Source organism: Pinus tabuliformis, chromosome Q (assembly GCF_031772625.1).
Source record: "Pinus tabuliformis cultivar Carrire ecotype Pingquan chromosome Q, CPIR1, whole genome shotgun sequence".
Lineage (NCBI taxonomy): Eukaryota > Viridiplantae > Streptophyta > Pinopsida > Pinales > Pinaceae > Pinus > Pinus tabuliformis.
Genome location: NC_142296.1, coordinates 568552195 through 568563839, shown reverse-complemented (window position 1 = coordinate 568563839; position 11645 = coordinate 568552195). Strand labels below are relative to the sequence as shown.

The window sequence follows — 11645 nt, the reverse complement described above, 5'->3', positions numbered from 1 at the left end:
TTATAATGCTGAAATAACCATGCACTCTTGCATCCAAGTAACGGAAACCCTCAGTATTTAACCAGAATGCCATTAACTTATAATGCAATAGCTGAACTTACCAAAGCGACAGCACACAGTCGAGCGATAGAAGCTGCATCTGGAACAACACAACCGCAACCAAACGTTTGCGACAGGGTTAACCGAACAGCCAGGAACCGCATTGTGTTTTGACCGCAGACAATACAACAAATACAAAGGAAAAATCGTAGAGACCGCAGAGCTAAACAACCAAGCAATAATAATAATCCAAATGCCATTAACTTATAATGCAATAGCCGAACTTAACCTGTAAACAATACAACTAAGAATCACAGCTTGACGCAGACATTTACCGAAATTTCCATAAAACCCATGCAGCTAAGACAAGCCCTCAGTATTCAACCGGAATGCCATTAACTTATAATGCTCAAATAACCGCATTGTGTTTACAGCGCAGACAATACAACAAATACAAAACAAAAATCGCACAGACCGCAGAGCTAAAGAACCAAGTAACAATAACAACCCAAAGCCGCGAACAGGGTAAAAGCCAAATAACCATGAACTGTTGCATGCACGTAACAAAAATGCTTAGTATTTAACCAGATTGCCATAGAGTAGCATAACTTACGAAAGGCACACCCAGCAGGCAGGAACCCCAGCGCAGACGAAAAATCGCACAGACTACAGAGCTAAACAACCAACGAACAATACCCGAGCACGCAGGAACTCGAGCGCAGACGAAAAATCGCACAGAGTGCAAAGCTAAACAAGCAACTAACAATACCAATCCAAAGGCCGCGAAGACAGTAAAACCCAAAGGCCGCGAACACACTAAAACCCAAGCCGAACTTTCCAGCATGTCGACGAGCAACAGCTGGCCGCCGACAAGACCACCATAGCGCATGCCGACCACAGCTAAGACAAACCCTCACTATTCAACCAGAATGCCATTAACTTATAATGCTCAAATAACCATGGACACTTGCATGCACGTAAGACAAAACTGCAGTATTCAACCAGAAGACAAACCCTCAGTATTCACAATAATAATCCAAATGCCATTAACTTATAATGCAGTAGCCGAACTTAACCTCTAAACAATACAACTAAGAATCATAGCTTCACGCAGACATTTACCGCAGGAACTCTACCGCAGACCAAACATCGCATAGACTGCAGAACTAAAGAAGCAAGTAACAATACCAACCTGAATGCCGCGAAGACAGTAAAACACAAGCCGAACATTCCAGCATCTCGAGGACGGACACCTGGCCGCCGATCAGACCACCAGACCGCATGCAACCACGTGCCCCTCGCGCGCCACGTGCCATTCGCCTCGAACCATGCGAAGCGCGTAATAAGACCCCCAACCCTTTCCGCCCCGTAAACCTTAGTTCGACTTAGGAAATATGCCAAATGTTTCCAAAAATCGCGTCCGTCAACCCATGGACAAACCCTCAGTATTGAACCAGAATGCCGTTAACTTAAAATGCTCAAATAACCATGGACACTTGCATGCACGTAAGACAAAACCCCAGTATTCAACCAGAAGACAAACCCTGAGTATTCACAATAATAATCCAAATGCCATTAACTTATAATGCAGTAGCCGACCTTAACCTCTAAACAATACAACTAACAATCATAGCTTCACGCAGACATTTACCCAAATTTGCATAAAACACATGCAGCTAAGACAAAACCTCAGTATTCAACCACAATTCCATTAACTTATAATGCTCAAACAGCCATGGACTCTTGCATGCAGCTAACACAACAGCCAGGAACCGCATTGTGTTTTCACCGCAAACAATAGAACAAATAGAAAGGAAAAATCGCACAGACCGCGCAGCTAAACAACCAAGTAATCATAATAACCCAAAGGCCGCGAATAGCGTAAAACCCAAATAGCAATGAACTCTTGCATGCAGGTAACAGAAACCCTGAATATTTAACCAGAATGGCATACAGTAGCCGAACTTACCAAAGTCACACCGAGCAGACAGGAACCCCACCGCAGACGACAAATCGCATAGACTGCAGAGCTAAACAAGCAACTAACAATACCCGAGCAGGCAGGAACTTCACCGCAAACGAAAAATCGCACAGACTGCAGAGCTAAACAAGCAAGTAACAATACCAACCCAAACGCCGCGAAGACAGTAAAACCCAAAGGCCGCGAAGACAGTAAAAGCCAAGCTGAACTTTCCAGCATGTCGAGCAGGAACAGCTGGCTGCTGATCAGACCACCATACCGCATGCCCACGACAGCTAAGACAAACCCTCAGTATTCAACCACAATGCCATTAACTTATAACCTTGAACTAACCATGGATTCTTGCATGCACGTAAGAGAAACCCTCAGTATCTAACCAGAAGACAAACCCTGAGTATTCAACCAGAATGCCATCGACTTTTGCATGCAGGCCACACAGTAGCCGAACTCACCAAACCCACACCGAGCAGGCAGGAACTCGACCAGAGACGAAAAATCGCACAGACTGCAAGCAACAATACCCGGGCAGGCAGCACCGCCACCGCAGACCAAACATCGCACACAACAATACCAACCCAAATGCCGCGAAGACAGTAAAACACAAAGCCGACGTTCCAGCATCTCGAGGACGGACACCTGGCCGCCGATCACACCACCAGACCGCATGCAACCACGTGCCCCTCACGCGCGCCACGTGCCATTCGCCTCGAACCATGCGAAGCGCGTAATAAGACCCCCAACCACTGCCCCCCCCCCGCAAACCTTAATCCGACTTAGGAAAACCATGAAATATTTCCAAATATCGCCGCGGTCAACCCAAAGTCAGCGATCTATCGATCGCTTATAGTCCCCGGCAGGGACTAATAAGGAAGGAGGGGTGTGAACCGTTCCTTGCATACTATTAATTGCAAACAGTGGTGAGAGAAGCATTGGCACATAGCTCAATCAAATAAGGAAGGAGGGGTGTGAACCCTTCCATGCCTACTATTAATTGCAAACAGTGGTGAGAACTTTCCAGAGACTTATCTAGACATTATTTGGAAATGAATGTGGGACATTATGAAGTTTGCAGGCTCAAGATGCTTAAAGCCTATCAAGAGTATGAGCAATGGACGAGGAGCACCAAAGTGATAATGGGAGATATGCAAACAAGAACATGTAGGTAATCCTTTTACTTGGTGGTGAGGTGGTAAGGTGATGGTATAATTTGCCTCGGCCTCTATTTGATTCTCTTTTAGTTTTAGGTTCAAAGTCATCCTGAGCACAGTCTAACAGTGCCTTCCCCTAGAAGTTTTAAAGTGTGCAACCTCTTTTGAAAGTGAATTAGGGAGCCACAATCTCATAATTCAGTGTAGACAAGTCTACATAAAGTGGGCATTCCACTACAATCGAGACTCTTATCCTTATCCAAAACTGAGGGTATTCTCAGTGTGCTAGGGTAGTCTACGTGAAATTGGGGAGATTTTGTGTTGGTGCCACTATCTTCTTGGAATACAATGGTAGGAGGCATGGGAGCAAGTTGCAAAGGAAAGAAGAGAAGAGTTCATGGTTAAACAAGTTACGCATCCTCTTCCTCCCATCGTTTTCACTCCTCCAGAGTAGCAAAGGAGACTAAGGTAGCAAAAACATTGTACCATAGATGGGTCTCCATCAATGGTAATGCGCATATGTTAATAGAGGACGTAGAAAAGGAAGCAATTGCAAAACACAGTACCATAATTAAGAACCAAATTTTGGTTGAGTTCAAAGATTAGGTATTTGACTCAATCTATTCTAAAACACGAGACATAAAGTTGGATTTGATGTAATTTACTTTCCTCCAATTGACTTTAAAATATATATTTTGATTCATTGCATGGAGTAGGAAGGTTCTTAATTTGTTATTACGGTTACTAAGATGAAGATCTAACTTTTATAACAGAATCAATATGTTTTATCATAGAAAATATATAGGAATATTGAAAAATAATTTATAGTTTTACCACTAAAGTTTTAACATGAATTACCTGATCTAATATGTTAGTATTATTATTTCGGATTTTGTGTATGGATTGGGTTAATTACGTAGCATTTGATATATTAGAAAGATAATTTAATAAGTTACTTTAATGGTATACATTAACGTATTTTAATGATAAAGATTTAGGGTTTTGAGTTAGAGTTTAATAGAAATCTAATTGGAGTTTGATAATTATAATTTGTTACAGATAATTATATTGATTTTTAAAAATGCGTATATAAATAATTATATTAATGTTTAAAATTTTGTATATATATTTTTATTGTTTTGATATAAAACCAAAATGTTTTATTGTTAAATATATTTTAAAAAATGATATTATATATATATATAGATAGATTTTTCATTTATTTAAAAATAAGAAAAAAAATTTTATATTCTTTTATTATATTTATAAACTTATAATTATATTTGCAATTGTTTATTTAATTTAGTAATTGTTTATAAAATTATGTCATGTGATTTCTACAGAAAGACTTTGTTTAATAAATTATTAATATTATTAATGTGTAATTTAATTATTAATTCATAACAATAATTTTTAGAGGATGAGGAGGGTTCGATCACGGAGGTTCTGGCCGGAACCAGGTCCTGACTGAACAAGGGTTAGGGTTTACCTTGGGAGCGTCGACCGGAGGGCGAATGTACGACGCGCAGGGTTTCAGAAGACAGCGAAAGGAGAACGGGTAGCTGGAGGTTTTTTACTGCACAGGGTGGACAACTGGGAACAAAGGGTAAAAGTCTCTGCTGGATTAGTAAATTCTTTTGACTCCTGTGCTGGCAGAAAAAACCGATTCCGCGAACAACCCTGAGAATTGCACAGTAACCATGGTTAACTCCAATGAGCTTCTGGATCTGGACCCGGTTATGGAGGATATCATGTCGGTATGGGGTAAAGACCCGACAGCAAAGAATATTGAACGGTATTTTGGAGATGCAGGGAATTTCAGATTCGGAACCCTTTCGCCGGAAACGCTCAGGATCAACCAATCCTTCCATCAATTGACTCAGGGTTATGATGAGAACGCTCTGCTTCATCAAGATCTCCAAGTTTTTCAGCAGCCGGCCAAACCAGGTGAGGATACATTGCATGCAGTTTTTCGCCACCCGAGCCAAGGAAACAAAGGGAAATCGCTCGCTGTGGAGCCGGTGCTATCTGGGGGATTAGAGGATATAGTTAATTTCATTACTAGCTCCGAGCAGTCGGGTGAAAAGAGGGCAGGAAGAGTTTCAACGTTAACAAGGGTTTCCATTGGGAAAGAACAGGGCACTTCAAAGGGAAATGGAGGTCAGCCGGAAGATGCGACTGAGTTTTCTTCAGATCTACAAAAGGCAACACATGCAGAAGCCCCGGGTCTTCAGGTAACTCATCTATCTCCTGCCAATTTCTTTCGGGAGGCTTTGGATATTCCAATATCAGATAGTCCCGAGTCTGGGCGCACACAAACAAACCCTAGTTTGGAAGGGTCCAATTTAAACAGGGAGGCAAGGGAGGAAGACTCCGGCGGAAAGAAAAAAGGGGAGAAGCGGAAAAAACAAAGACCTATTTGCCAACAGGAATTGGAAGGGAACCTGGTTTTGGGTATGGACGTGAGCATTGAGGAAGCTTTGGAGGTGGCAGACTGCACTGTGGTGGGTAGGGCGAGAGGGAAGAAATTTTCCTCTAGCTTCATCCAAGAATGGGGAGAAAAGAATTGGCTGTCAGGTCAAGAAAGGGCATTTGAAGCCTCAACCTTAGCGAAAGGATGGTTTATGCTTCGATTTGAGAACAAAGAGGCGACTGACTGGGTGATTGCAAGGAACTGGGTTATTAGGAACATCCCTGTTCTCATGAAAAAATGGACACCTCTGTTCGATGCCGTCCGCGAAAAAACGGATGTCTTCCCGGTCTGGGTCAGGGCTCCGGGTTTGCCATCGTTCTTATGGGCCGAGTCTATTTTCAAAGCCATAGGGGACAGATTGGGTAATTATCTGGGAGCTGACATGTCCTTTCTGAAAACCCGGAATAAAGCCATGGCGCAGATTTTAGTCAGTTTGAACCCCGGCGAAGGACTTGCAAAGAAGATTAATCTGCAATACAAGGACCTGGTGTTCGAACAGATCTTGGATTATGAATACCTGCCTTTCAGGTGCCACAGATGCCACGAATATGGGCATCTGGCCAAGGAATGCCCCCTAGGAAGGCGCAGGCGGTGATTCCAAAGGGCAACAGCTCAGTAAGAGACTGCTTACAGTCCAATCCATCATTCTCAGGGACAGGAGCTCCCAGCAGAACAGATAAATGTAGATATGGAGACCGCGGCCCACATGGAAGTGCAGCTGTCGGAATCAGCTCAACAAGCTCCTCTGCCCACTATTGCGGATAAAGATTTGGAACTGGAGATTGCTCCAGCAAAAGCGGAGCTTCATGAGGGGACGGCACTGCCTACCGATGGAGCAATGGGCATGTGCTTTGAATCAACCCCTCCTCCTCTTCAAATTTCTTAATCTATGGATGTGTGTTTGGGCCAATCTCCTCCATGTACGCATGTCTTTTCTAATAGTAATGATAGAATAATAAAACATGATGAAATCATTGATGGATCCGGAATTGAAGACCTCTCGGCTGCTATGCCCTCCCTAGACCTGAACAGTGAAGGTGTTTCTCTTGAACCTGGCCCCTCGGCCATTCTCCCATCATGCCCCTACAACCTCAGATCCCTCGACAATAAGCTTGTGACTTCCGATTCTGTAGGTGGTATTGGTCCGCTTCCCTCCCAAAGCCAAAAAAGGAAAAAAAGAGGTCGAAAATCCAACCTTTCCATGGCTCAGATAAAAGCTAAGTTTGATGTAGCTGATGGAAAACAACAGTCTATCACTGGGGCTCTTAGAGCAGTGCAGGCCCCGAAAGAGGTTATAAAATGATCTTGACCTCTTGGAACTGTAGGGGTTTAGCCAGTAAACCCAAAAAACTGGCCATGCGGGAGATGTTTCCAAATTCAAAAACAGACATCCTTTTTCTACAGGAGACCCTTGGAAATGGAGTTGAAGTGGAGACAGCGTTAAATGCTCTGTTGCCTGGCTGGAGATTCTCAGCAATTGATTCTGAAGGTCACTCTGGAGGATTGGAAATAGGCTGCAGGGAAGGAAGAATTAAGGTTTGGAATCAGTGGGGGACGAAACAGGCGATGGGAATGGAAGTCCAGTCCACGGACTTTGCCTTCCCCCTAACCATCTGCAATGTATATGGCCCCTGCCAGGATAGGGTGTCTTTCTGGAATGATCTGATGTCAAAATCTTTCTTGAAGGATAAAAGCTTGGTGCTGGGAGGGGATTTAAACTTCTCTATAGGTAGAGCGGAGGCATGGGGTCCTTCGGCCAGGGAAGACCCCCTGTCAGATTTTTTCTTAAATATGTTCACTGTCAACAATCTAATCGATATAAATTTGCTCAAATTAAAGTTGTCTTGGAGGAACAGGAGAACAGGGGATGCTCGAGTGGCAAAAAGGCTGGATCGTTTTCTCATAAATGATGAGTTAGCGGCCAGGATTCCCATGTTTCGACAATGGATTGAAGAAGGAGGGCTCTCAGATCACTTCCCAGTTTTCTTAGAATTCTCCATTCCTCCTCCAAAGCCTCCTGCACCTTTTAAATTTAATTCTTCCTGGTTACAAGATGATTCTTTTATCAATCTATTCAAGCAAACATGGAAGCACCCTGAAGCCAACGTCCAAGAGGACAAAGGCTTCTTGTTTATGGAAAATCTCAAAAGACTGAAGAAAGCTACCATAAGCTGGGCAAAGGCTAGGAAGGAAGCCCAGAATGAGGACTTTAATAAGATATGTGAGGAGCTTAAAAAGCTGGAAAGCATAGAGGAGGACGGATATGTGTCTCAGGCTTCAAAGGATAAAATTCTTCACCTTGAGAAACTCAAGATCCAAATTCTTCTGGCTAAAGAAGAGGAATGGAGACTAAAGAGTAGAGCAATATGGCTAAAAGCTGGAGATGAAAACACCAGTTTTTTCCACAACTATGCTAAAGGGAGGAAGTCGGCAAATACTATCTGGGCCCTAAAAAACGAAGAAGGAAGGGAGGTGCAGACTTTCAAATCCCTGTCTGAGTTAGGACAAAGACACTTCCAAAAGCTATTTGCAGATCCAGGAGAGACCACAATTGCTGAGGTAATAAAGACTGCTCAATGCTTTTCAAGATTCCTAGAGGAGGATGAAGCGGAGGACCTATATTGCCAGGTAACAAAGGAGGAAGTAGAATCAACAATAAAATCCATGGCAAAAGAGAAAAGTCCTGGGCCAGATGGATGGTCCATCGAACTATTCCTCCACTTCTTTGACCTAATAGGAGCTGAAATCACAGAAGTGGTGGAGGAATCCAGGAAAAAAGGTGAGGTCTATAGCCCTTTTAATGCTACTTTTATAGCTCTCATTCCAAAGAAGGAAGTTCCTGAATGTTTTGAGGATTTCAGGCCAATTTCGCTATGTAACAGTATCTATAAAATCATAGCAAAGGTGATAGCGAACAGAATCAAACCAATTTTGTCGCGGCACATTTCAATGGAGCAATTTGGCTTCTTATCGGGAAGACAAATTCATGAAGCCATAGGAGTTGCTCAGGAGGTCATGCATAGTGTCAGACAGAAGAATAAGAAGGGTGTTGTCATTAAAATTGATTTATCCAAAGCATATGACAGAATAAACTGGTTATATATCAGGCTGCTTCTAACTCATCTTGGTTTTAAAACTGATTTCATCAGCTGGATCATGGGCTGTATCTCGAACGTTAGTTATGCAATTCTCATCAATGGAGCAGCTTCTTCTTTCTTCAAAGGTCAAAGGGGCCTGAGGCAGGGATGCCCCTTGTCCCCTCTCCTTTTCCTGTTAGTTGCAGAGGGCCTCAGCTAGCTGATCCACAAGGCCAGAAGGGAGGGGAAGGTAAAAGGTATTGAAGTAGCTACTAATTTATTTATCTCACATCTCCTTTTTGTTGATGATATCTTGATCTTCACAAATACTGAGCAAATTGAAATAAAGGAATTAAAAATCATTTTAGAGCTGTTTCTGAAAGCAACAAGCATGCAGATAAACTCCAGGAAATCCCAGCTGATAATGACAGGTATAGCAGCTCAGGAGAGGGCAAGGCTTCAATCTTTCTTCCCTTTCCAGCCTAGTACTTTGGATCTTCCTTTCAAGTACTTAGGTTTCTGGCTAAAACCAAATTCTTACAAGAAGGAGGATTGGAACTGGCTGATCGCAAAGATAGAATCCAGAATTTCCCATTGGAGTTTCAAATGGCTCTCTAGAGCGGGGAGATTGACCCTTATAAAATCAGTGCTTTTGGCCATTCCAGTATACTGGGCAGCACTAACTTGGGTTCCCAAGGGCATCATGGAAAAGATCAGAAGACTATGTAACAGATTCTTATGGGATGGCTCAAAGGAAAACTCAGTGCTACCATGGGTGGCTTGGGATAAAGTGGCAAGGTCTAAGGAATGGGGAGGCTGGGGGATTAAAAGTCTTCCCGACTTTAGTCTCTCTCTGGCAGCAAAATCGGGATGGAGACTTATAAAGATGGAAAACCTATGGACCAGAGTGGTAAAAAGAAAATATATAGACCCTGTCCCATTGGAAGATTGGATTAGAAACCCGGCCAAGAACAAGCAGAATGTCTCAGTGATATGGAAGGCAACGGTGGAATCATTCAAGGTAATTGAACAAGGATTGGCATGGAAGATCGGGAATGGTAGGAATCTGAAGATTGGGAAAGATCCTTAGATAGGATGCAACGAAAACTATGCCTTATCACCTGGATTAATCAGGCATTTAGAAGGAAAAAACATTTTTATAACCCTAGACCAGGTGGAAAAGGCAGGTCAATCAAGCATGTGGAGTCAGGCATGGAAAGATGGAGGGGACCTTGAGCTGGATCAAAGGTGGTGGAATGAATGGCATTCTTTTACTCAAGAACTTCTTTGGTCCAATGTAAGGATTAAAGACAGTCTGATTTGGGCCCACGGAGAAACCGGAGATTATTCTCCAAAAGACAGATACAAGTTCATTCTAACCAGGAAGGGATGGGGAGAACCAGAGTGGTGGTCGAAACATATTTGGAAGCTAAAATGTCCAGCAAAGGCTGGACTCTTTTTCTGGTGCCTTCTAAGAAGGAAAATCCCAACCTGGGACATTCTTCAGTCTAGATACATGCATGGTCCTGGGAGGTGCACTCTTTACAAAGATGAAGTGGAATCAATCAACCATCTTTTTCTAAACTGCATTGAAACAAAGAAAATATGGGGGGAGGTAGAGAAATTGATGAATAAAAAGTTTGATTGGGGCAATGGGAACCTGGATGAGGCCTGGTCTAAATGGTGGCATCAATATCCGGAAGGGAACATGAGAAATCTTCCGCCCATCATCTGTTGGGGCGTTTGGCTTGCTAGAAACAGAAGTATTTTTCAAGATAAGGGAACTCCGCCAAATGTCACTGCCATTCAAGCGGTCTCCATCTACACTTCTATCCCAGAACCAGAGGAGAAAAAATCCCAAAATGTAAATAAGACAGTGCAAATCAAAGAAGGCATTCCCCGGGCTTTCTTTGACGGAGCCTCACAAAACAACCAAGCAGGAGCAGGTATTATCATCCATCTAAATGCAAACCACTCCCTCAAAGCCTCAGTTGGATTGGGGTCAGGATCAAACAATTTTGTCGAACTGTCAGCTCTGAGACTCCTCCTATGTTGGCTAATTCAAAGAAACACCTTCACTATTCAGATCTTTGAAGACTCTCTCAATGTTATAAATTGGGTCAACGGAAAAAGCACTTGCAAAAACCAAATTTTGAAACCCATGCTGGAAGAACTGCTGGTATTAAAAACATCTTTTAACAACTTCTCTCTATGCCATATCTACAGGGACAGCAACGAATCCGCGGACAAGCTTTCTAAGGAAGGTTTGCAGCAAACTTTGGGAGGCTGGAAAATAGTGGAAGACTGCCAAGGACAGGTTCTAACATCAGGAGTGCCGCCATATGCATAATCTACAGCTGCTGTTTTTACATATCTTTTTTCTTTTTGTTTCATGCACGGGCATATACCACAGACTTCTAAATTTTTTTTGTATATGCAGCTAGACTTTATGGTTTATTTACTTTTATATGGGTTGTTTTCCTCTCTGTTGAGGAGACCCAAATGATATGATGTATTTTGTTTTAAATTGCCTCTCTTGGGGAGGTCATTTTTTTGATCATGGCTGTAAGTCAAAACTCAGCTGAGGGATCTTTTACTTACAGCAGAATTTTGCTCTGAAAACAGTGGAACAAAATGACAGTAAGGAGGATTTTGATTGATTGCATGGTCAATCAATCAGCAGTATTGGAAATGCTCAGCATATGCAATGTAACTTTTTATTTTCTTAATAAAAAGTTCGCTTTTTCTTCGGAAAAAAAAAAAAAAAAAAAAAAAAAAAAAAAAAAAAAAAAAAAAAAAAAAAAAAAATTTAAATTTATAATAATATCAAATATATCATTTTTTTTGTCGAGCAAATTGTTTTCATTAGCTTTTCAAAATGGCACAGCATACAAAATTTGTCTCAACAGTCCTTATACTCTCATTCC

At 42.3% G+C, this 11645-nt stretch overlaps 1 protein-coding gene across 1 annotated transcript; it reads left to right on the top strand.

Moving 5' to 3' along the window:
* The first annotated feature begins 9916 nt into the window (after positions 1 to 9916).
* On the top strand, positions 9917 to 11068 carry LOC149220725 (uncharacterized). The gene has a single exon (XM_089387177.1). It carries the CDS (start codon positions 9917 to 9919, stop codon positions 11066 to 11068), a length of 1152 nt encoding a protein of 383 aa, XP_089243303.1.
* Positions 11069 to 11645: the final 577 nt, after the last annotated feature.